Below are 27734 nucleotides of genomic sequence, written 5' to 3'. Positions count from 1 at the left end.
AAATTTTTACGAACTTTTTTGTGAACTAAACGTTTTACGATAATTTCGTAAGTCCTCAATATGAATTTACAAACATTTACGATTAATTTTATGATTTTTTTCTATATAGTGAAAATTAAATGATAATTTCAATCTTTTTAATTTCAAAAGCTTCTGTGCAATCTCGATTATTTGTTGTTATAATTTTTGATCATTTTGTTACATTGTATGAAGGTCTCATAATTTTTGATATTTTCAAAGAATCACTTAAAAGACATTTTAAATTCATCGTCGAGTAAATACTTTTGAAACTCGTCATTTTTAAAAAGGTCGTTTTTTTGAGGTATTTCTGCACTTTAACTTTTTCTCTGTTTTTGCTAACTAAGGCTGTTGTAGCTTATATCTATGCTATATTCTAGACTAAAATACTTAAAAAGAAGTTCTGCGATTGAAATGATCTTAGTTGCAGTCCTGCTAGTTTAAGGTCAGGAATGCAGTTTTCTTGAACATATTTACCTAATGATTTATGATTTTCTCTCTCAAATTATACGCTTAAGTGTAAATGCCTTTAAATGTACCGCATTGAGAAATTTTATAATAGAGTATATGATTGGTTAAAATTTTTTACTTGGATCACCGAAAAGTTCGTTTAATTAGAAAATCTAATTTTAATTTAATTATCAATTAGAAACTTACATTCAGGAGTCGGTTGAACCCTTCATCAACGACCTTGATATCGTCCACGGCGATCCTTGTAATGCAGTTGTAACGATATTCCTCCAAATTGATAATACCATCTGAATTTAAGTCAATCATTTTGAAGTTGGCTTCAATGAAGGCTTTCATGGCCTGAAAATAACCAAAGAACATCAGTATCTTAGCCACAAGATCCACTAATCAATGTGTCTCACAAATTTGGGGCAATCTTCATCAATTTGTCTCTTCCTTGCTAAAAGACCGCCGGAGAGAAGAAAAGTTTCAATGAAGCCTTATGTCTTTTTGGAAACTAATGGCAATAACTTTCTTAAGCACAATAGAAAGGTTCGATTCACCTTGGAGGATGTTGAATAGAGGAAGGGGTTTATTTTGTTCTGGGTAAACATAACCATCCCAATATTCGTGACTTGGCGGAAACTTTGGTGTGTATTTAATTTTGACTGAGTCTCTTTGCCGTGTTGTGAATAAATCATTTTGGAAAAACTCAACTCGGAAAGTTTTAGAAACGCACATTTTCTATCCCAGGAAAAACATCCAAGCTACATTCTCTTTTCTCTGGATTTTCCATTTGAGAGAGATTTCAGGAGGTTTGAGAAGATGAGAGGTTTAGAAGAGTGTGTATCACCAAATTCCTCTGTATGTATATAAAAGCAAGAAGAATAAAGCTTCGTGTGAGACTTCATTTCAACTTAGACTATTTACATTTCCTGACAAGATGAGGAGGCTTTAAATATATCACCTATGAGGGAACATCCGGGAGAATAAATAGAGTGGATAAATTGCATTTTCTCGCCATGCTTTTCCCCCTAAGCCATGTGAATATGATAGTCAACACACAATTGCCAGTGATAAACATCTCGCTTATGTTTCAATTTAACCTCTCGTCTCGCCAATATTTTATACCTCATCTCTCCTCCTACCAATCTGACTCTATTTTCCCAACTCTGGAAAAGCTGAAAAAGCAGCCAGTATAGTTAAATACCAGAAAAAAAACACTAGGTTAACCGGTGGATATCAAGAATCGTTACAGTTCTCATTCAATCACGTGAAATTTAAATGAAGTTTCGTATAATCATGCTTATATTCATTCACAGTAATTGTTCATCATATCTCTAAATAATCTACTAATTCACATACTATAATACCAAAAATTATACACACATGATTTTCAATCTATCTTTGAGCCAATTTCAATTTAATTAATAGCATCTCATTTCCTTGATGAAAATTTTACAATTATACCATTCCAATGTCATATTTTGTCTGGGCTAATTTGCAGAGTCATGAATAAACCTTCCGCAACGAAATCATATTTAGTTAATGGTAATATTATTTCTCATACTCAATGAAACCTCACAATTATACGTAAATTGTTCTGCATTTCACAGTTATTGCTAAGGAAATTAAATATAATATTTGAAATTTCATATTTAATACAAGGAATTTCTCTACAATTCTAAAATTAAGTGAACAAATCATCATGTTACGTAGGACGTCACTTGTATAGCATAAGAATTGAAAAATAAATCTATAAATTAATATCTTTATGCAAGGGCGTAGCCAGCATTTTTTATAATTAAAAGTGAGGCAAAATTTGAAATGGTGTCTGTTGATACTTGAGCTTTAGCTTTTCCTTGAAAAATCATCATAGATCCTATTTTAATCTAATTTTAATTGATTTAAAATAGTTGGGATACCTGATAAACTTTTTTATTAATTAATGTAATTAGCTTTCATTTTAAAACAAAAGATCAAAAATTAGCTTCAATATTTCCTTAAAACTAGCTTTGCAAGTTTTCTACTAACTTTCTCTATCTAAAAAAAAAACACCATAAATTGACTTCCATATCGATTTTTTGGCTGTAAAATTTTATTTTTAGAAACCAAAGATTTTTTTATATAAAGAAATCTCTGAAACATTTTGAAATAGGTTTTTTTGTATATTTAAAAATCCAACTTGAATGCATTCTCTTGAAGAATCTGGTAAATTTCTATGTTGAAAGTTTGCTAAATAACACAAAAAAAAATCCGTGAAGAAAATATTGAAAAAAATTGATCAAAAACGAATGAAAATTTGTTTTTAGGGTCCAAAAGCTTTGCTGCAAAGTTTCCTTTTTTAAATACAATATTAAATCGATTTTAATTTTCTTGAGAGGTTACATGGGTCAAAAATACTAAAAAACAAACAGAAAATTTTCTCTATTTCCTATTTTTAATAAAAAAAATTTAATTCAAGCTTTTAGAAATATCAAAGTACATATTTTAAATTATATTTTCTGAAATTTTTAAATCAAATATTTCAAAAAAAAAAACAAAAACAGCCGCTAGGATATAATTTTCGGCGACGCGACGTTTTTGAAAAAATTTTACGTTTCAATGGACTAGATTACCGAAAGTAGATTCAACAAAAAATATTTCCTGTTAACAGATGAGTTAAACTAATCCTTGATCGAAGGATTTTTGAAAAAAAAAATCGAATTCTTGGGCGCATTTATACAAAAATTATTATTTTAGAAGTATTTTATACTATAGGGGGAGGTGGGACTACTTTGAGCTGTGGGAGCTGTGGGGCTACATTGTTATACAATTTTTTCACATATTTCTAAAGTAAGCTAGATAGATAAGAAAATTGTGAATGTAAATAAAATAGTTGTAAAGACCAGCTTCATTTAAAAATAGGCGAAAAAATCATATATTAATGTAACCCCACAGCTCAAAGTAGTCCCACCCCACCTCCCCCTATTTCGTCTTGTAAAGTAAGTTGTGACCAAGGAAAAGTAAAATCATTCATTAAATGCCCAGTTTAACTCATCTTCTAACAGAAAATGTTTAGCTGTTTAGGAAACAATTATAAAATAATAATAAAATGAAGATAATTTATAAATAGTGAGCAATTTTATTGCTTTTCGAGAACTTACAAGTCGTTTATTTCTAATAAATTCAATCCTAGATTAAATTTTTCCAAAAAAATCATGATTTACAAGAAATTAGAGAAGTTAAGCCATACGGCTAAGCCTCAGGTCTGTAGATATGTTATGTATATATATATATATATATATATATATATATATATATATATATATATATATATATAAAATTGTTGTTTCGATCTCACTTAACTTTTTCAAGGCATTTCAGTCAATTTCAGTGCTTCAGTGCTTTAAGTCATATACTTAACCGGTGTTATAATTAATTCCTTGTCTTGGCCGAGCTCAAGACACATCGCCGAGTCTGTTACGCGTCATTGTTTTCTAATTCTGCACTACTGATAAGCTGGCATCCTGGTGCACACCATCGATCTATTATACACTGGATCAGCTTTGACCTCTCGAAGCCTCTAAAGGCTTTTCAAGATTGGTCGTCTTCATCCTTTTCATATGGTCAATTTAATTTTTTCTTATATGCGTCTTTCTTTATCCATTTTTGTTACTTTGATCGATAACAATCGGTGAACATATCGTAGGGTGACGGAATATTTTCTGCTTAGACCACTAATGTTCTAGCATTTCATGTACAATCTCCCGTTAGTTCTCTTTAACTGTTTTTATCAGCTTAATACTTGATGGCATCCATATTTGCTCGGATGACTACCCAAGTTAAATTATTTATGCTTCTCATGAGTTCAATCTACTGCTTCGGAACTCTAAAAAATGTAGCCATAACAATATCGAAAATGTAACCATTAGTGACATCTCCTATTCCACTTACAAATTATGGACATGTAGGTCCACTTTTTGAATAGGATCGCAATCTTGGAAATATTATTAACTCCTCATTTACATAGTCAGACCATTCAATCAGAGATCATGAAACCGAGTGGTGTGTTGTAAACTTGATATCAAAGCTGTCTTGCACAGAAATTGTAATGCTCTAGGCACATTGGAAACCATGAAAATTATGGTAATAGAAAAAAATCTTGAATTGATAGATGTTTACTATGGTAAAATAATTATTTAAATAGCAATGATAATTTTCAATAAACTGTGCAATCAGCTCTTAATAATAAAGATTTAATATGAAAAATAGCCATATATTTTTTAAAGAGTTAAAAAAATTCCTACCAATTGAGTCATATTTTTAATGTCTTTTTTCTCACACTTTCCCTTGTCGTGCTGTAAGTTAATTAAACATTCAATAGCACCCCCCCATCATGTATAAACAAAAAGATCGCGCAGACAAATTCCACTTTGCCAGAAGCCCAACAAAACAGTCACAATGTTTTGAAATTGTAACATTATATCGAAAGGGATGGAGATGTATGGCTGACATTGGAGGGTGGAGAACTATTAAAAATTAATCAGCGATTGTATATCGATTTTCGTGGGTACAAAATTACATACAATATAACTCCCTCTGCAGACAAATAACATTTTTTTTTCGTTGACAATTTTCAATAACAGGAAAGGAGGGAAATACTTAAAATTACACCATTTGCAATATATTGTTTGCTTTGCACGACCATATCACATCAGCAAAGGTATTCCATTATATACATTTCCCAATCAATAATTATATTTTCATTGTTGAAATGGTTGAAATGCACATCTGAATATCTACTTGGTGAATCTTTCATGCATACAAGTGGAAAATGTTTGTAATGGATCATTTTGCCCATTTATTTATTCAGCATCTATCAGGTATGTGCAGAAATATTGGAAGTGAACCACATATTTTATCTGAACTGTATCTATACTCGGGATGTTCAATGATGGACTTGGAATTGGCAAGCCACATAATATTGCGATATACATTAAAATAAAGAGAACTTTGAAATTAAATTGTCGATGATGAAGTTCATTCATGTGACGAACATCAAAAGCAATTTACACAAGGAGATGCTATAATAAAATCTCCGCAGAGAAATTACTTTACCGTTTTCACGTTTTACACACCCATCAGATATAACAGGCTTTAATTAGTATATTATATATAATGCATACATATATCTTATATGTATATATATATATATACATTGAATTGTATTTTTTATAATATACAACACAAATTCAGGGAATATGTTATCAATTGCGAGTTATTGAAAGTCTTTTGGAATATAGAAATGGAATTATATGTAACTCTGGCAACCATTATTATTATTATTACTTTATATGGAAGAACAGATGGTATCTATGCCATTTCAGATATAGTATATAGTAAAATTTCTTACTTAATTACTTAAGCAACGTTACGTTCATTTGAATAACAACGCTTCCTGCATAACTCTCCTCTTCAAAATGGTTCCGCAAAAAACGATCGTTAGCATATTACTCCTCTTTTGTTGCCTTCGATTATCTATTCCAAGCTTTTTGGATATATGAACCATGTAGACTATATATTCGAAATATATCTAAATTTTCTCGCTAAAGATAAAACGAATAATGTTTGTTAACTATATCATAATTCAAAAGTTATGTTCATATTCGTCAGAATTCAGAGGTTCTCTCTAGAAAAAAGTTCAAGTATTCTTCGTAGGATCAATCTATCAAAAATTACTAATTTTCTTTCTTTATTATATGTGATGATTGATTTCATTATGTCGCTGTATATTAGTGCCTCATCTCAATCCCGATTACGTTCGTTGGAAATGATGTGCTATATCTGAGGATCGTTTTGTTGATGATGGTGAACTCCTGAACTCCATACGTCACAGTCATAGCGCATTATTTTCTTCAAACTCCCCTGAATCATCTTTAGAATCTGAGCATCTTTAGAAAACCGTTATTTGCGTCTGAAGCTTTGGGTTCTTAAAACAGCACATTACCACCTCCGAAGAATAATAACTTTCTCTTTGATCATTTGTGTTGCTAGTACATTCTTAATCTGATGCGATCCTTCATCGCTTAGAATGAACTTAGTCCATTTATTTAAATTTATTTCTTTGTGCAAAGAGTGTAAGTCAAAATAAGTAATACCATTGCCAAAGAGTGGAAAAATTCCTGTCTCCATCAGGAATTCAACTGGGACTATAATTCTGATAATTCCATTTAATATTACTTTCGTACTTTTAATATTACAATTTTCGTAAACGTCTGAGCTTTCGTTTTTTTTTAATCAGCTGAGGCCAGGGTTTTCTCTCCTCTCTAACTTCAAGGATTGACTCTTTTATGACAACTTTTGCTCATAATTCCATTTCCATATCTATATTGTTCACTCTGTTGTTTTCTAAGCCATTCTCTTTCCATTGTTTTCTAGCCATTCTAAGTACCATAAGGTAACGTGTTATTTAGATTTTCGATAGGTAGATGCTAGTTTGTATTTGTTTAGCAAATCAGTCTTCAGAAAAGTTTAGCTGCGTTAGGCCGGCTTCAGACTGGAGGTTTAGCCCAGTTCTCGAAGGTCTCAAAAATCTAAATAACAAGCAATTTTATTGATTTTTCAAAATCTAATGGATCATTTGCCCTTAATATCCAATCCTAAACAACGATTTCCTAAAAAATAATGCCCGATAAGGAATTAGAAGAGTTAAGCCAGATGGCTAAGTCTTAGGACTGAAGCCCATATTACACTACTCCACCCTTCCTTAGAATGATCTCTCGTATTTGGATATTTTAAATTTAGCTTTTGAATGCAATTGAAGTCCGTTGTCATTGCAGTTCTCGTACCGACTACGCATTTCATTTCGTCCATGTGCCAAACATTGAGCTCCCTTCCGATTTTGATTGAAAACTTTAATCACCAAAAGAGTCTGCGTCTAGACTAGGTTTTAATCGAGACGCTCAGAGCAAGAGTGGTCTCCTTTGTATGCATTTCTCTTTTAAAATGGTCCACTTTTGCTCTTAGCGTTTCAATCAAGCCAGTAGAAAGTCATACAGCTTAACCTTTTAAGAACGATTGGGTCACCGGTGACCGCAGAGAAACTTTAAACTATTTCTTTCTCTAACTTTTAAACTATTTCTTTCTAATGTTTGTATACATAATATAAAAGCTCAAAAGTGACAAATTTTCAAATTACCGCATTGATGAATGATTTTTTTAATAATAATGATTTTCGGCCAATGAAATAGTTTTTAAGATTTTTTTTTCAATTTTTTTACCAATTTTTCTTAAGCAAAAACCTCTTGGCATTAGAAAAGTACAATAGTTATACACAATATTTTTCATCAGATTGAAAATATTATTCATCGGTATTGTCAGAAAAATTATTTAAATTTTTGGACTATTTTGGCCCTATGGATGGACAGGCATCCCCTATAGAGGTAAAAAATACACCGACACAGACTCTGTTGGATTTTCCAAGGCTTTCACTGATTTTGTTCATCTGTTTCATTTTCTTGTTGATTTTCGGTCAGGAAAAGCGTCTCGTTCTTAAAGGGTTAAGCAAGGACTAATATTTATCTTCTCTCTATCTCTTTATGGCGAACCTACCGCATATATTTTAGTGTCAGGATGGAATATTTAAAATTTAAACACAATTTGTATAAAAAGTAAATCTAAGTGGCTTGACCACTATAACATAAGAAACTGAAAGAAAAAATGCATAAGATGTACTCTTTTGATATAGAAATGGTTCTGAGTAGAAAAGTATTTTTTTTACTTTAGCTAATTTTCTAATAAAAGAGTATCGTCCTATCAAAGCTTTTTCTCTAATTTTTTTTCTTTTATTTCCTTTCTCTGAAACATTCTCATAACTTCCTGATGAATTAAACCCTTAAATGGGGTAATTAAAAATTTTATAGAATGGAAAGATAAATCCCAAGTGAATTTACTGTTTTTCTTCATTTACAACTTCAAAAAAAAATAAAATAAGAATTAAGACAAGGTTTCTGTGCGTAATTTCGTTCAGTTTTCCACCAACAGTTTTTTTTATTGACAGAAATTCATTGTCCAAGGAAGAAGATCCCTCTGTGTTTTGTGTTCCTGGTTAGTCCTATTCTAACGAGACATTTCACCATAAATTATCACTTCTTGACTCTTGAGTGGGTGAGCACGAGCAGTGTGAAAATTTACGCAAATAACTGAGGAAAGGGGACATTTTTTTATTGGATTGCCCTCTTTTTCTTTACTCTGCTAAATCCCACATTTCATTTATAATGATTGTTTCCTCGATTCTTCTTTTGGACATTTTCATATTTTAGGTAAAATCTTAAATGTGATAGTCACAAAACTTTATGCCTTCAGATCAGGCTTAGACTTTTTCAAAGTGTTTCATGGAACTTATGATCACTTACATACATTATATATCGCCTGTGTTTTAAGCTTTATATTAATAAAATTCCTACTTATAACAGTAGAATCAGAAACTAATACTCAGATTCTTTAGTATGGATTGCAATATAATCCGAGTTATTTGAAGTTCAAAATTATCCTAAATCAACTAAAAGTGAAAACTAACCTTAAACTTAAACTGAAATATGAAGCATTCCGCTACGTTTAAATTGATTCGTTTTGTGAAATACTTAATGCATAAAATAAAATTATAAAATATTTCAAATCTTCGTTTTTTAAATACCTGCCAGTTTTAAATTCCCATATTCCATCTTCTAATTTCACATTAAGAATCTTCCCCGCGATAAGTTAATCTAGGCTTATATCACTGACTTTGTGTATATTTTCTTTTGAAAGGGAGAGTTTGGGGTATAGTATTTGTCAGCCCTAAGGTAGTTTTCTTTTCTCTTTTCACGGCTAAATATTTATAAAAGAATATTTTCCAGCAAGGTGGACAAAGAAATTGCCACAGTAATTATCTGTTCTCTTTAAGGTAACTCATTGCTTACCTGTGGAAATCCATCGTAAGGCTTGCCTACGCATGTCTTCTGGACAGCACCTTTGAACTCTTCCGTGCTGATTTTTCCATCCTGCAATGGGTCAAAAAGTCAGAGAAAGGGCGCAAAAAAAAAGAATAAGATGAATAATTCATATGAAATTGACGATGGGATCTCACCTTGTCATCGTCAGCTAATTCTGAGATTTCATCCCACAGACTCTTCATGATGTGCCGGTATTCCCCGAGGCGGTTGTCGTTGACGTTTCCTTTCCCCTCAATCACGGCAGCTCTCACTGCCATGCACTCAAAGTCCTTGTCGTCCAAGAATCCATTGTTGTCGATATCTAGCAATTGAGTGGAAAACTTATGGTTTATCCGATACAATAATATCGTTTCTACAATCTTAAAATCCTTTTGCACATCACACCAATTTTTCCCTTTCATCCTTCTCCCTCCTCTTCTGCACCTAACTCCTAACAACTTTCCTTCTCTCCTACTGGAAAATCTATTCTAATAAAAATTGTCCCGCAATTTGCCAAGAAGGCAACCCTCAAGAGGAGCTTTATAGTGCTTGATAGGAAAATCCATGTAAAATTAAACAGATTTGAGACAGAGATTTGTACTTGCAAAATCTTATCTTCATGTAGAAATTTCTGCTGAGGAATTCAGTGACGCTGTGGTGATTTAAGACTGTTATTTTTTCGAAAATTTAAAGCTTAATTACATTTAAAAAATTGATTATCTGAACTATTGGTGCAAACCAACATTTTTTAATTCAATTCTTGTACAAAATATCCTGAACTAGAGTAAAGTGGTACAAGTTGGACAATGGTACAAGTTAGACAGGGCTTTTCTTTTCTTGATAAATTTAGTACTTAATTTTTATTTGTATATTTTTAATGCTTTAGTTTTATAATTTGGTTCCTTGTGCTTAAAAACAAATTTTGTACTGTATTTATCAAGAAAAAAAAACCATGTCTGACTTGTACCGGCAAATTGTCCAACTTGTAACACTAAGTCCAACTTGTATCACTTTACTCTAGTAGGGCAGTGAGTTATTTCTATTTCTATGCTATTTCTAATAAATTTACATATTTTCCAAAACTTCGAAACTTAAAATTTTCAAATGAAAGTCTTTAATCAATACTTTACAATTCTCTTTAACAACATCATAATAATTATGGAAAAACATCAATTTCTAATAAATTGCGTTTGATAGAGCATGGCATTAAATGATTTCACTACCCCTCGATCCACTATGACTTTTTCAGATATGAGAGATCAAGATGATCTTCTAGGAATATGAATTATTTTTTTTTATCAAGTTTCATAATTTTTTATTTTAATTTATCAGGGGTTCTTGTATAAAGATGATTGCATCAATTCATAAATTTTATCACCACTTAAATCTATACCCTACACTGAGAGAAATCCGAAAAAGTTAAAATAACTTTCCGGAAATGTTAATTTTACGCTGCAGTATTGATCCGAAAACGGTGTAAACCCTTTTTAGGCGTATTATAGGTAAAAGTTACCCTTCTTTCATGTTAATTTTATCCTTAAAAGGTGTAAAATTAACATTAAAAAATATTGAGATATTTTTGCACCCAAAAAGTGTTAAAGTTATGACGAAAAAAAGTTAATCGCAGCCTCTTTTTTTCTCAGTGTATTCACTGTTAAAATTTTAACTCCTATGATTTTCAATTGAATGATATCTGATTAAATCAGATAGGGTAAGTGTGCCAAATTCCGGCCAGCTTGCAATATCGGCCACCTTTTTTGTTCCTCGAATTTCCATGAATTTTTAGTTTTTACATACTCTAGAGATTATACAATGCAAAAGAATAACAAAAAATGTAGCTTTGACAAACGAGATGACGTGAAAAAGACATTGGAAGAATTCCGGATGGGCAAGGAACTATGAGAATGAAGGTGGCCGAAATAGGGCACCAAAGCTATGTCTTTATTTTTATTCATTTTAAAATGTATTAAGAACGATTTTAAAGTAAATAAAAAGGATAAACTGTCTACAAGGTTCTAAGCAACACTCCTAAAGAAGAAGGAATGAAAAAAAAATCAATTTCTATTAAAGATATTACATTTCAAATTTGAGACTTTGGCGCTTGCATGCAACTATGCCGAAATTTGGCACACTTACCCTATGTTTTTAGCCTACAGAAAATATGACGGGAATAAGTGTGCAGTATTTTCTTGTGATAATCCTTTAGCACTTCTACAGCTTATATGAAAAATCTTCAACACTTGCGTCACTTTCTCGCTTACTGTTCATAAGCTTTTCTTTAATTTTAGTACTTCTGCCTATTCGATCGGTAAAGACCATCCTAGAATTTAGAATCAGTCCAAATTACATATACTTAGAATTCATGATCAGGGATTGAAAATTATTTTCAAAAAATAAATATTCTTTATCTTATTCTCTCCCGCCAAATTTTGCAGTCTAAATCGTAATCTTCACTGGAGTATTAAGTTAATAAATTCATGGAAAACTTATGATTGTTTAATAGAGAGTGGTGTGAAAGTTCCACGAATTTCAATAGAAGAGAAGTGGAAAAAATAAAAATTAATTCTTCATAGAGGAATTTAAATTTTGAAACTACGTTTAAATAAAAAGTCTATTTTTTAAATAGAGTCATTCGTATTCTAAAGAGGTTTCTTAAGTTTAGAAAACACTGAATATGATGCAACTGATATTCTATTTTAATAATATATAATAATTTTGGTCATTTCCTCAATAAATAATTTGAAATACTAAATATACGCGATTTGGGCATCTTACGAGTCTCGTTTCTTGACCTTATCCTTAGACATGGGCTAAAAATATATAAAACTATCAAGGTTTTTATAGCTTCCGACAATAAAAGTAAACGTTGCTTTTTATCATGAAAGTAAAAATAGGAAATAGTGACAAGCTCTTCAAATATACTTAAAATAGAAAACAAAGGAATTATAGCCACTTTAAAGCACATAAAAAATATAGTGAACACGTAAACGAACACCAATTCCAATAGTTTACAATTTCTTTTTTTATTTAAATTAAATCTCTTTGATTTGTCCAAAATCCCAAAACTGATCATGAAATCTTTGCTATAGCAACACAAATATTTACTCTATATTTTGGGTTATTCTGTGCAATTATCAAAGAAATTGCACGTTTTTCGCCAAGCTAAATATATCCAATATGAGCTCAGAAATTAATCAAATACGCATTTCCCGGGAAATGTTACCTGTTAAACTTCCACATTTCTTCTGAAAAAGAATATCAAAAACATCAACTCTTTCTTGAATTCAATTAGGATGGAATTAATGCTTTTTAAACGTAATACTTTTGAGAAAGTTTTTTGAGGTAAATTTAATAGAATACAGATATGTTATCAACTTCATGATATATTTGAGCAGAAAATATTTTATATGATTGACAGTTTTTTTCGATCTAATTTATGTAATAATGAAAATGTTTGATTTCTAAAAGTTTGAGATTATAATTACAGTTTTCAAATTTTATCCCTAAAACTTTTATACAAAATGCATTAAAATTACAGCAAGTATAATCCAGGGGTGTAAATTATGAAAAGTGCCTAAGAACTCAATTTAAGTCTTTTATGACACTTTGAAAATGTGTTTACGATTAAGCTATAAAAAATACCTCGTATTTTTGGAATAATGACTGCTCTATTCTTATCTCAAACTATACTCTCGTGAGAAATATTACTACTACCAATGAAAGTTATTGTATTACCTTACAAAAACGATTAGTAAAATACTCATAGTATTCGTTCAATTTTGATTTCCAGAAACCAACTCAAAATTGGTTTAATTCAAAGTTGAATAGAAGGAGTGGAAAATAGTACTTTGCGAAATGCTCGAAATCATTACTTGGTGCTATATATCTTTGAAAGGCTTTCGCATCATTTATCAAAATCGGTTCAAAACTGCTTTGAATTAATTCATAAATTACTCAACAAAGATCACTTAAAATATCGTTGGTTGCATCGATCATTGTCGTATCTCAAAAGAAGTGAAGGCGCTTCTTCTGTGTCAGCATATCATGCTAGAAGCGACGTCTGTATCGTAGCTTGTATTAAATGCAGATACGACAACGGTCAATGCAACCGTCGATATCTTTGGAGTAATACAACTGATTTTTTCGGTTAAAAATTAATTATCGGTTTATAATCCGTTCATTATCTATTCAAAACTGATGAGAATCAGTTCAACCTCGTCAGAAATTTCAGGATCTTTTCAGCGATAAAACCCTTTACATTTTTTTAATTTATTATTCAGTTCATGCCCCTGTCGGAGTACAACAATTTGGGACTATATCAAAAAATGTATTGTTATTTTTATTTTTAATATAAACATAATTTAACATAAACTCCTTCGGTTGTTTTCTAAGAGTCATTTTGACCTTTGATCTTGAAAAATCGTTATTACGCATGCTTCAACGGTATTATCTTAGGGGGAAGTGAAGCACCTTTAAAATTGAGATTTTTTACCTATTTTTAAATAAAATTGAGCCTTATCGTAATAAAATTTAGTTGCAAAAACAGATTGAGAAGCTAAATTACATTATTATGATATTATTATTACATTACGAGTCTCATTTCCAGTTAAATGAGAAAAATCCCAATTTCAAAGGTGCCCCACTTTCAAAGGTGCGCCACTTCCTCCTAGGGACGAAATATCCGCCTAGGTTACATCTAAATTTAGGTTCCATCTAAAAAATCACACAACATATTTTCGATCAATCCCAAAATGCATGGTTTTGGATGGAATGGGGGAGGGTGGGGAAAAATTAGGGAATGTTAAAAGTCATTGGGTTGACTTATGGGGTTTTCGCCGAAATCCCTAAATCTCTATCTCTAACTGTTTAGCCTCTAAAACTGGTGGTCAAAAACTCGAAACTTCAGATTTCCAAAATTCTACCAATATATGATCTTTTAGGGATTAAGAAGTCGAAATATAATATATAACTCAAAATCGAGGGATTATACGCTTTCCCTGTTCAATTCGGTCAGTAAAAATTGAATTACATTTCGAAATATATTTCAATACTATTTTAAACAATTTCGAGTAGTGATTCAATTTTTCTCATGTGACTGAATACAACAAGAAGATTCCCGAAGAATAAATAAAATTGAAACATCACAACATGTGTAACACAAAATATCATTCGTTTGTGTTTTATAAAGAAATATAAACTAAGAAATTGCATACATTTTTAACATCATAGAAGAAATGTATGAAATTCTAGTGTTTCTTGCATGCGTTCTAGAGAAAAAAAAGTAATGTGTATATATTGAAGAAATTGACAATTTCTTGAAGAATTTCATCAAAATAGAAATTTTTGGCATAGTTCTGCAACCATGTGTGATTTTCTTAACATTGATATCTTTTCCTGGGGAATTTGTACAATTTTCCTCAATGACAATAAAAATTGCGATGAGCAATATGTGGGTAATACAATATCGAGATGGAATTATCATGGTATATTGAAGGAGCACTCGAAAGGAATAGAAATCTCGGTATTGACACGACATTTGAGTGGGTCACAAATAAATGTGATGAAGGGGTGTATGGAGAAAATTGTGGGTAGTGAAATGCTCGGATAATGGAGACATTTGCACAATCATCATGCGATGTTTGTGAATAAGAGATTGAGAATGGTGAAAATACGTTTTATGGAAATTATCCACTTGGATTCGTCCAAGAATTGATTTCTAACTGTCACCTTCAATATTTCTTCGCAAAAGATATCAAAATTCAGAAATCAAGTTTATCCCTTCAAGTCAATTTAAAAATATTTCCATACCTTTAAAATAAATTTTCGCAATAGAAAATATATTTCTGGTCTAATATGGATAAATAGAATTGGTAGGAGATATAAATCTCTCTTTTTTAAACTATTAAAAAAGCGAAAACATGAACAAGAAATATCCTAAAAAAAATAAAGTAATAAAACTATCCAAGAGAGTAAGCAGTTGGTGAAAAACGTAAATAAATACATAGGCGGAATAATTAGTCGAAATTATGGATAATTTAAACTTCAGGAGTTCTTTTTAAGGTCCTGTTCATTTTTTGACCCTCACGTTCTTAACCCTTTAAGGACGAAAAGGTTTAGAATTGGGGGTCAGAAAAATAATTTTTCAGCTTTTTTAGAGCGAAACATGACTTTAGAAGGCCGTAGGAAAAATTTAATTTTTGGGTCACCGGTGACCCAATCGTCCTTAAAGGGTTAAAGAGATAAAATACAATTCTTAAGTAACAATATTCCAAAAAAATATCAGGAACGAAATTACATTAGTTAATCAAAATGGATATAGCTTAGTAGATATAGCTTAGATCTAAAGCCTTTGTTAATCAAGTTTCAAATTAGTATACAATACCCTAGACACATTTACGATTTAAGCCGAGAGACAATAATTATAATTATAATTATGATTATAATGTAATTATAATCAAAATAAGTATTAGATTACATTGCCATCAGTTTCCGACTAATCCGTCTCTCGGCTTAAGCCGAGAAACGGCTTAGTTAGTTAGAAATTGATGGGATTTTAGTCAAATCATTTTTTTGATTATAATATACGCTAAGCCGTATCTCTAATTTCAAACTTGATTAACAAGGGTTTTAGATGTAAGCTATATAAATTTTGATTAAGTACTGTAATTTCTTTATTCTTATTTTTTTAGAAAACTTGTTACTTAAGAATTGTATTTTAATCCTTTAATAACGTGAAGATCAAAAAATTAGGGGTCAGAGAAAATCTTTTTTTTTTTGAATTTTTGGAGCAAAACACAACTTTAAAAGATGGTTGCAAGAAAACTTTTCTTGAGTCATCGGTGGCCCAATCGTTCTCAACTCTTTAAGGACGAAAGGGTCTAAAATTGGGAATCAGAAAAAATCACTTTTTCTGACTTCTTGGAACAAAAACTTTATTTAGGATTTAGAAGGTCGCACGAAAAAAAAATTTAGGACACTCTGTTTCCCTATCGTTCTTAAATGGTTAAGGGTTAAGGGTTAAGGATTAAACATTTGAAGACCAGTCGATCAACAGGGACCCATTTTTTTATTATCTGAAAGACTAAGAATTTTCTAATATAGACGAATTTTTTTTTTGTTTTTGGATCGAAGATGCGTGATAAATGTTTCATGAGCAAGGTATAATAACTTGTGTGTTGTATGCATAATATTCGAAAAAAGCAATTTTCGTCAAAAATTGTCTTTAAAAAAAATTGATGATTCTGCCTTCAATGATAAGGGGAATTTTCTTTAAAAAAAAACCATTTTTTTTAATTACTCCAAGTGTGTAAACGCATTAAGACATGTTAACGAAACAAAAGATACTGTGCGTGGGGTATTATGCATTACTCATAAAATAGGGGAAAGCGCTCTACTTTCGGACGATTTATGCTTCGCACAAAGCACTTTTTTCAATGTGTTATAAATGAATTTGGCCAATTATAATATTATATTTTAATATTATATTTTAATAATATTATAATATTAATATTTTAATATTTTAAGGTAATCCAATACCTCAAATTTTCATGGGTGAAATTCATAAGGAACATAGAGAAAAAATTGAATTGTCCGAAGCATGAGTCGTCCGAAGGTAGCGCGCTTTCTCCTTTTTTCCTATAAAATGCATAACAGTACTGAATGTGATGAAACATAATTTTATTTATAAAAAAAATTATTAAAATACGAAAATTATCTACTTTTACAATAACACCTTACATACCTATATATTACACAACAAATTGTTTGTCAATTATCTCAATTTGAGTCCACCTGAGGCTCTTCTTAATATCAGAATATTGCTTCCATTTATTTGAGCACCATATAATCAAGTTGATATGGGTAGGTAATCTATGCGTGTAAAAGTCAAAGTTCACGCTCTTTTCGCATCATTAGAGTAAACCACCACCCCATATTTATTCATTGTGTATGCAATAATTTATTAAGTAAAACTTGGCGAGTTCCACATTTTTCCCTGTCCTGATTATAAATCTCCTGATGAATTAATCACTCTCTGTGACACATTTGAATTGCTCAAAGAGCTTGGAATACGATAAACACTCATCTTCACTTGCCAATTTTCATTCCCTCATTGCCACTTGCGTCTCGTGGCGCCGAGAAACCAATGTAAGATAAATTCAATGATGTGTATTATTGTTAAATATTCAAAACAATCACAGAGGCAGAAGTTTAGTTTCTGTGATAAAAATTGGCTCATATACGTAACAGCGACTGCTGAAGGATATTGCTTGTATCCTATAGAGATCAGTTTGGTGTCAGTTTTGTATATAACTCAAATGAAGCAAACATGACATATTTTAGTCAGCACACAATGAAGTGACGCATTATCATTCTGATGCATCAACCTTAAAATTCCGGCATCATTATCACTTCATTCCTTTCAGTATTAGAATGAGAAAATTGTAAAACAAATTACATGGCACAAGGCAGATGACTTAATCAACGTTTATAGCCAAGGGGCAAATGTTTGACAAAGCCACACAATATTAATTTTGCAAATTTTCTTATGCTACATGCTTTGATATAGATGAAATACAATATTGCGGAAAATACCTTTAAATAACTAATAAATTTTGAATTTGATATGAAATTCCTTTGAAATATCCCCCTTCTATTGGTTAGTAAAATTCAAAAATTTAAGAAAAAACTTTTGAGAAAATATTTCTTAATATATTGAGGTAAACATGGATTATATTTAAAAAGACTTGGAACACCGAACAAGTTTAAGTTTTTAAGGATTATTGGGCCACTGGTGTCCCATAGATAAAATAATATTTTTCTGACTCTAAAGTTTCTTTTTCTAATGTCTGCAATATTTTCAAAATGTGAGGGTATAGGAATCTAGGATTTTTTTTTGGAAATTAGGCCCATTAGGCATGAAATAAATTTCAAATTGAATTTAATTGAATTGAATTGAAATTCTCGCGTTCCCATTTTTGAGAATTAATAGCGTCTTGGGACTATTGAAGTTACACTAACTACACATAATTTCATTGAAAAGAAAATTATCATGCATTGGTAGTAGCAAGAAGGGCTACCTTGAGCTGGGGAATATTTCTAAAAGGAAGCTGGACCTAGCCATAACTTAATTTAGATTTATAAGTCTTTTGTTTATTCAAATTACATTGCGTCAAAACCCGACTTTCTTCAGAAATTTGCAAAGATATGGCAATCTCAATGTAGCCTAAGTTCAATGTAATACCATCTCCCCTTACTATAAAGCTTGTAGAGGGCGTGTCCTATTTTTTTCATAGGAGTGTTATGGGAGAGGTTAGACGTTAGGTTAAATACAGGACGTTTCAAAAGTATTGTTTATCGATTTCATTTTTATTGTCGATTTTCGGTCCATAAAAAGTGTCTTAAATCACTCAAAGCATCAAATGCAGGATCTTGCCTTGGAGTGCCTTGAGGTCGAACTTGAACATGTTCCTAAAGTGGCGGAGGATCGACAGGCTTAGGTTGTTAATCTTGATGTTATGTGCCCGTGACCCCAATAGGGATAAGGCGTTGAAAATTATGATGAGTCATAATTATAATAGATAAGAATATCCGTAAAACCTCCCGTCTTGAAGCTTTTCAAGATTAAAATCTAAAGTAAGAGCTTGATTTGTCTGTATCTCGAAGCCGACTCTGAATATCATTTTTGGTTTTGAATATGTTTTGAAAATTGGAGCTTTCATTCATGTATACGTAGTAGTGAACGTCTAATTAGGGAAAAAAGCTCTGAACCTTTTATAAGCCATAAAGACTACATTTGCTGTAGATTACGTAACTTTTTCGTTGACCAAGAAATTAAGATACTAATTTAGATTGATTTTTCTACCCAAAAGCTTTTACATTCAAAGTCCTTATTTATTTACGAGATAATTTTGAAAGTTTACTCAAGCAAAACCTAATTAGGGACTCATAGAATTTCCACCAAAAGGGAAGGATTTTAAAAAGGCTATTTCAAAATTTTAAAGTTTTTTAACATTTACAATTTATCATTTTATTATAATACAATTGATTAATCAATGATTCTTCATTTTTTGATCATACTGTTTCACTGATAAAATTTATTGGTTATTGTACGACACACTTTCTAAAATAGGTCAGCTGTTATATTTTTCGTATTTATATCAGTAATTAAGGCATATAGACTATTAATTTATATTCAAATTTATAATCAAAATCACAATTTAATTAAAATAATAATGAGTACGGATAGAAAATCCCTATTTGTACAATCTTAAATGATTTATTTTGGGATACTTTTAAAATAAATTTCGTATCTGTTATCATTTACCTTGTAAGGGCCAAAGGGCAGGGTGGAAAAAAAATCATTTACCTTAGACAACTTTTGTCAAAATAAATCAAACTAGAGAGAATAATGTTCTAGAATGTTTGTAACAATATAATTCTGGATTTTTTTTCGATATTTGAAAAAGTCTGCAATGAGCTGAGGAAATATTAATTTTTGTAATATAATTTAAGACAACTCTTATAATTAGTCAAGGATTTTCGAAATCTTTGAAAAATATTTACTAGTTGCGAGAGCTAGCATTTAAAAGTTTTTCCTGCGAATTTATTATCAAAAAAAAAACTTCCTTGTTGCCTTTATAAAATTATAAAATTAGTTTTCGAAGATGTACAATTTTTATTTAACTAAATTCCACCTTTCTTAATAATTTTAGCTACATTGTTTTCCCATATTCACGTCAGAGATGCAGAAATTTGATTAGGTCCCAAATCGAACCACCTCATGAGAGCTTTTCCGTCGAAATGTGATCTGCCCGGCTGCCAACTCTCAATTCGTTCACCATCAAGTGTGAAAATTCAGCAAACATACAAATGTGTTGGGTGGTTTTGCTGACACAATTAATTAATGATTATTTTGTACAGTAATTTTGTGTACCAAATTCGTAAGTGTGCAATTTTATAAATACATTAAGCTCAAATGCACAGGAGAGTATAATCGACCTTTGCCATTTATCTTCACTACGTTCACTACCAAAGGCACTTCTTTTCTTTTTATTGACCCTCTAAGATGGGATGAAAAGTTTCTAAAAATTTTTGGAAATTATGAAATTGTCAAGATATTTTTTCCCCATACTTAATGTATCTTATAATCTATACTTATAATTTAAGGATTAAGGTTTATATTTACCAAAAAGAAATAGGCCAATAAAAAGATCCTTCGTGAAAAAACTTTCTTCAATATCTCATTAAATTATGGAAATTAGGATTCATTTTCCATCCTCTTACCACCTTATTTTACATTAAAAAATTTATCCCAAATTAAAAGCCAGGAATTGACGATGGTGAAAAAGTATGGGAAAAATGCCAATCTTCAGCTTTTCAAAAACCAGCAAAATTCTATAAGGAATATTAAGCTGAGACACAAAAAAAAACTTTTCCTGTAATAAGTACTCTCTGTCACCAGGCATCTCCATCACTAAAATAATGGTCCACTTATGTGGGAAAATTGTGCCGATTTTGCAGAGAAAATCCACACCCACTTGATCTTTCCAGCCTCAAAAACCCTAAAAAGCTCCTCTTCTCGTCAAATATCTTCGCAATTGTATCTCTTTTCGTGCTTGAAAATAAAAAAAAGGGAAAAGTAAGGATGTTTGAATGGCAAGAGGGGGGTTTACACAGTCGAATGATATTGAATTATTTCATTTTATTTTTCTTTCCACACCAAATGACTTAATTGAGGCACCCAAAGTTAAAGAGGAGGAATGATTTTGAAAGAATATATACGTAGACTTTCACTAAAAGCACCAATTAAATTACCTCAGTTGAGGACATGAATAAAAATTTAATTACATCTCAGCTGTAAACATTTCTGTGCCTTAAGAACTCTGTTAGGACTTTTAAGTCTTGAGTGACTCTTTACGATTACTTGTGTAGGCATTTTCTTCCATTCTCCATAAAATATCTTCCTGCATTTGCTTTTTCCTTTTACTTATATGTATACACATTAATTTAATTCATTCCATTATATTATTTGTTCTGCATTCAAAATTCTCTTGGAAAAGAATTTTATACTTTTTGGCTGAATTTTTTGTATCGTTGAAAAAAAACCAAAATTAGATCACGAAATTTCTTAAATCGACAACATAGGCATGGTCATGTTGCACCGTACAATTTATTAAAAAATATAAAAATGAATTCAAAATATTTTGTAAAAAAAAATATGTACTTTTCCATTATTATTATTTTTTTTTTTTTTGTAAATTCTTCCACATGAATGTTATACAGGAAAGATGGGATTTAAGGCTAGCTATTACAATATATAGCCATATGTGAGATTCATAAAGGAATATGAGAGAAATATGAAGGGTTTGAAGGTAGCGTATGTGCGAACGATCAAAGCCTCCCCCTATATTGCTCTACTGCGAATAAAATGCAGCAAAATATTTTCCATCCCACACGGGAAGATCTAAGCTTACTCATGAGATTTCTATACATGCATTATGTTTTCACATACAAGGATGGATTTGTTAGTTCCAATTCTTGTTGAATTAATTTCACTGAATCTCCCTGAACGCAATTCAAATACCTTTAACGTCAGAAAATACCTATAAAATTAAATTGTATTTAGAGTGGCTTTGCCTCTCTGAAAGGTTAGCCATTATTGTATTTTTGTGATTTTGAACCTTAACGTACTTTAAAAATCTTTAAATGTTAAACAAACTTCTTGTTATGCCCATGAGATGTTACGGTTAACAAAACAAAAAGTCACAACAACAAAAAGATTTTTTTAGCTTTTCCATATGGGAATTTTAGAAAATTTTTTACTATTATTTGAAAAAAAAGGCTTATCATAATTTATCAAAAGTTGTTATTTTATTTTAAAATTGGGTTTTATAAAATCGATCTTGTTTGAAATTCTATAATTTGCAAGGATATTTTTATTTTCGAAAAAATCAGTTCTTACGAACAATATATTTTGTTTCAATTTTTAGTCACATGTAGTATGATATAATGTTATTGTTTCTTTAGTAACAGTAATGAGTTCGTAAAAACATCCCTTGTTATAACTTCCTGCTCTTGAAATCCTAAGGGCCTAAGTGTTAGTGATAATATAATAAGAAAGTAAAACCAGAGATATTGCGTATTACGGACGGCCGGATGGCAGCCGAACCCGAAATTGCCGGCTTATGATTTTCGGCATCAGGGATGTTCAAAACATATACCCTGTGAATTTCAGCTCGATCGGAGCCCTTTGAGAAAATCCGAGGATTACAAAGGTGTGATTAGAAGGAATCACACATAAAAAAATTGTTCTTTCGGTGGTAAACTTAATTACTTTTCACCAAAATTTGATGAGAACCATTGTTTGTTTACAAAATGCATTCAATTACCGAATGATTTGAATCTATAACCTTATAATCTAGCATTGATTTCTTCTCTGTTAAGGAAATTTTCTAAAAATAAAATTGTTTTTACTATAGATGGTTTAAAAAATTTAAATTGATTGACGATAAATTTAAACGACAGGACTATTCCAACTGTTTTTTTTTAATTTTCTTTAATCAGGTTATAATGTGAAATTAAAAAAAGTATTAATTTAATGAATTAAATATAATAAATTTTCTCAATAAAAAAAAAACAGATCGCAGCTCGTTTTCTTTACTTCACTATTCATCGACAGTTTGTGTTTTTCCAAAATCTTAGAATAAAAAAAGCTTCAGTAAAAATGTTATTCTAAAGCAAATACAGAAAAGGACTACTTTACTGATATTTTAATTAATTCATTCAACTTTAAATTTCCATAAATTCATGTTATGTTAGGAAGAATTATTTGGCATTAGTCTCATGTTCTGAAGCCTTATATCTAATGAAAAATCACATTATAAGAAATTTCGCCTGTTCCGATCTGCCCTAGTTCCCTGTAATCTATTAGAAACTATTTCCTCTGAATGCATCCGTTACACTGATTATAAACCACAAGATGTGAATGTGACAAGAACACATTACTAAGATTATCTTGTTGTGGTCATAACTATAGTGACAAGATAGAATTCCTAAGCATCAGAGAAGTTGAAGATTAATTTAGAAGAGGCATTCTACTCAGCTTTTTTTCATCCTTATACTGGCTGTATCTGAATAAATTCTGATACAACGTAAAAGGAAGAATTTAGAAACAAGGTTAAACAAATAGTAATGAAATATTTAAGTAAATGAAGTGATTAAATTGATAAGTTCGTTCCTTTGGTAATACCATCAATTTTCCAACGATTCAATATTGCTTGTTTTTGCTTAGTCTCTGAAGTACAATCAAACGCTTTTCTCCCACCCTCATACATCAATTTCTATTTTGTATCCGAATTTGAGTTCTTTCATCCCTCGCACTTTTTTTTTATTCCTTTCTTTTTTTTCTGACAATTCACCCATTCAAATCCCACCCAATCTGGCCGATAGGGAGAAGAGGGTGTGCAATAAGAATATTGAGAATGGGAATTTTGTGCCAGATCAACTGAAGCAAGATAAACACTGGTGAGCATTTTGGAGAAAGGGGATGGGAATAAGAAAAAAGCACCAAAGAGCTTTTGAGATTAAATCAAATAATATAAATTACAAGATAATTTCGACACATTTGGATATTTTCTCATAAGCATGAAGGGAAAAAAAAATAAATTTTAGGGGACTTTTTCCTGATTTTCTCTGGAAAGCTTTTTTTTTCATCTCCGTGATTTCTATAGGTATTCTATTTGTACACTCAATAGGGGATGTACATTATCTTTCCAGGCACACACACAAAACATACACCACACAAATATCTATAATTTTCTGCAGGGTGGTAGTCTTTTGTGTATCCTGTAATGAAAATTTCCCAACTTTCTCTGCTCTCACTGTACTGTGTGGAGAGGGATATGAAAACAGTATGAGAAGGGCGAGTGGATGTTTTCGATGCCCTAAATGTGATTTATCCACCATTTGATGGATTTATGATAAATTAGAACCATGAAATTTAAATTTTCCCACTCACATCACACCAAAAGGGAGAATATCACTTTTTCGGACACATTCAATTATCTCCCTTGATTTTTTTTTATTTTGATTAATTTCACCCACAGGGGATTCTCTTTAGCCCATATTGATTAACTGACTCGGGGAGACTATATTTAAAAAAAAAGAAGATTCTACTATCCCTATTTAATCTGCAAAATTTATCTTAGTCACTCAATTAATTTATACCATCTTTGTGTTTATCTTCTATTTTCCACAAAATTTTTTATCCACCTGACTCGGTGCAATTTATAGAAGATAGAATCATTCTGCTAGAGGTACTCACCATACATGTATCGGACGACAAAATCCACTCGGTTATCCCATGAGTAAGCCATTCTTGATTTTTCTGTGTCTCCTTGACTAGGTTGCTGCTAAGATAGTGCTCCTAATTTAATACTGAACTTCCAGGTGTGCACAATATTTGAGAAGTAACGCGTGTTTTCACACCAGACGATGTCACCGAAAAAAGATAGAGAAGAGAGAAATATTTAATTTATTTAATTGTCCTCTGTTAAGCAGAGTTTAGTTTATTGCTTGTGTGAATAACAAAATGTCTCAGAAGTTGAAAAAAGAACAACAAAAAAATCGTTGCCTCCCAATAAAGTGACTCCGTGGGCACAAATCAGCAATAAATGTATCTCATTATCCTCTTAAAGAATTGAAGTCATTTTTTTTAACTGAATTTTCTCACAATTTAATTATACTTTAGTGCCTTTCTTTATTTTTCGATCACTTGGCCATTTCAATATCGTAATTTCGCAATATAAGAACTTCATTTTTCTCGATCAGAACATTTTTTTTTTGCAAAAAAGTAAATTTCAATAAAAACTCCACCAAAAAAAATCCCAATAAAACAGTTCAATAAAAAAAAGAATAATTCACTATTTAAATATTTTAGAGAAATAATTGATCAGTACCTTTAGATCGTGGGTTGAATTGTGTGAGAACTTTATTCAATTGTGATTTTGATCGGTGTATAATTAGAATTTAGTGAGACAACAACCCATTCACATTTCACACTCAGGGAGCCCCGAACTGATTTGCTGACTCTGTTTCGAGGAGGACCGTCAGATCACGACTAACTAACTGGCAATCATCAGGCGCGAAATGTAGCTGGCCGCTTCCAAGTCCCCAGGAAGTATCCCGCTCGCCCGTTTAACTTCGGCGTGGCGTCAACATCAAAAAGTGGGCTTTCGCCACTTGTTGCGTGTCACGAACGCATGAGCTAACCAAAAACCCGAATAGTCGATGGTCTTAGCTTCGGCGCACTCACATTCAGAATACATTCAAGAAAGAGAAAGAGAGAGAGAGAGAGAGTGGCATCCCAACGCGCCAGAATATCAACCCATGGCAATTGTGCCAGAGACATGGTTTACACCAGATCTCTCAGCACCAACTCCCTCGGTATTCAATAATTTCTATGGGATGCTTTCTCTGGCTAATCTTAGCCATACACACGGGCTGTTGTGCGGATGCCATCCTCCCGCCACAAAATGTTTGAAAACTTACGACAGAGAGTGATGAATCTCTCGCACATCCCAGTTAATGACCTGTTGATTTTACCACCCTCTAAAAAGCCCTCATCCATCCCCCCCAACTACAACCTTACTCTTTGACATATAACTCCCCTGAGAGAGACAGTATTTGGCAACCAGAATTCCCTAAATGCCACAAAACACCCGCCGGAACCCTGTTTGTACCAACATTTTCATCATTCTCAAGAACTTTCGCACGTTATATATATAACATCAAACCCGGCGTCTCCACTTCAACCGACCGAGACTCCATCGAACTCATTTTTTATTCTCACCTGAATTTTATAGGTAAAATTCACACACACGCATTTTTTTTTTATTACTCCAATCACCCACAGAATCACCAACAATCGCCCAACATCATCGATCACCAATTTCCCAACAATGTTTGTTTTAATTTTCCAAGTTTTTAGCACCGATACGCGGTGCGGATTGATTTTTTCATGAACTCAGCTGAAAAAGGTGGTGAAATTTTTTGGAGAGAAAGAAAAACAATTTTAATTAATACTCCTAGATGAGGTACATGAAAAAAAACAAACGTTATTTAAATGAAGTGACGATACTCAAATAATAATGAAAAATAGTAGGAATTATGGAAATAACACCACAAATTTATTAAACGTTAATACATTGTTAGATCTTGCATCAAAAATGGACATGCTAAAAGCATTGAGCGCTGCTGCTTTATTGAATTTTTCCTTTTTTCCATGGACTTACGTATGTTATTTTTACCTAAATAGGTGCTATACCAAAAAAAAATGTAGTTTTGAGCCTGATCAAATGTTAGATATTCAAATAGTGTTTTTGCTACGAACCTCTTTAATGTATTGTTCAATAAGTTTCCACCGCGAAATTGAATTTTAAACCAAAGAGATTCAAAGGGAACAGTTGATTTTAGTCAAATTGGATTTCCTATTCTATTGAATTCCATTTGAAAGAGTATTACACAATTTTTTATCCTGAATTTTACCACATTTAAAATTTCAAGTACATTTTTACTGATTAATTACAACATATAGTTTTACTATAGAAACCATTTCTTTGATTTGGGTTGTAAACTGAATAAAATTGAATGTACAAAATGACCAAAATGCCCCAGTACATAAAACAAAAAACTATAAAATAGTATTGTATTTTTCAAAGAAATTTCAGTTAAATAATCAAATACAGGCGGTCCTGGGCTTAAGAACATCGGGTATAAAGAGATAGGGTAAGGGTTCATAATTTTGGACAGGTTGCTTATAAATATCAATGCAATGTACTGAGTTTGAAGTGCGATATTTTCAATACTAAGTGGCTTTTTTGTTACTCCCTTTTCGGAAGGGTTGTTTATAAACTTGGTAAGGCTTTATTGTCATTGTTTTTACTAAAATTAGTCTTAATATATTTAAAAATAAATGAATATGTAGAGGTGAATTTGATTCGAATTTTAGACAACTTGGTTGTTAATTTGGGCAACTTGACTGTATATCTTCATATGTATTCCAGGACAGGTAATTCTCCTCAATTGGATGCCCATTATTCTCCATTTCAAGAACTAATCTTACCAAGTTCTCTTCCTGTTCATGTAAGGGAACCGTAGAATATCACTAAAAGCCCGGAAACTTTCCATATCATTCATTAAAGTGAGTTGACTTCGATACTCCAAGTACGCTCGGATTTGTGCATTCCGATAGAGAGATATCGACAAGCGGTTTTCGGCAAAGGTTAAATTTAGGGTGGACGACATCAGATCCAT

At 31.4% G+C, this 27734-nt stretch overlaps 1 protein-coding gene across 3 annotated transcripts in view; it reads right to left on the bottom strand.

Moving 5' to 3' along the window:
• The window catches only part of LOC129805320 (sarcoplasmic calcium-binding protein, alpha chain), a 48733-nt gene extending 22871 nt beyond the window's left edge, over positions 1–25862 (bottom strand). The window contains exons 1-5 of one of the 3 annotated variants that reach the window (XR_008752085.1): positions 25379–25862; positions 24745–24862; positions 9578–9744; positions 9411–9491; positions 676–828 (exon numbers count right to left, since the gene is read on the bottom strand). Coding sequence is in view for 1 of the 3 variants with exons in the window: in XM_055853156.1 (XP_055709131.1) it covers positions 676–828; positions 9411–9491; positions 9578–9744; positions 24745–24796 (453 nt within the window). In the remaining 2 variants the exon portion in view is untranslated. The remainder of the gene's footprint in view (positions 1–675; positions 829–9410; positions 9492–9577; positions 9745–24744; positions 24863–25378) is intronic. The other 2 variants (XR_008752084.1, XM_055853156.1) reach the window with 2 other exon arrangements.
• Between the last annotated feature and the right edge of the window lie 1872 nt (positions 25863–27734).

Source organism: Phlebotomus papatasi, chromosome 3 (genome assembly GCF_024763615.1).
Source record: "Phlebotomus papatasi isolate M1 chromosome 3, Ppap_2.1, whole genome shotgun sequence".
NCBI lineage: Eukaryota > Metazoa > Arthropoda > Insecta > Diptera > Psychodidae > Phlebotomus > Phlebotomus papatasi.
This window is presented reverse-complemented; position numbering and strand designations above follow the sequence as displayed.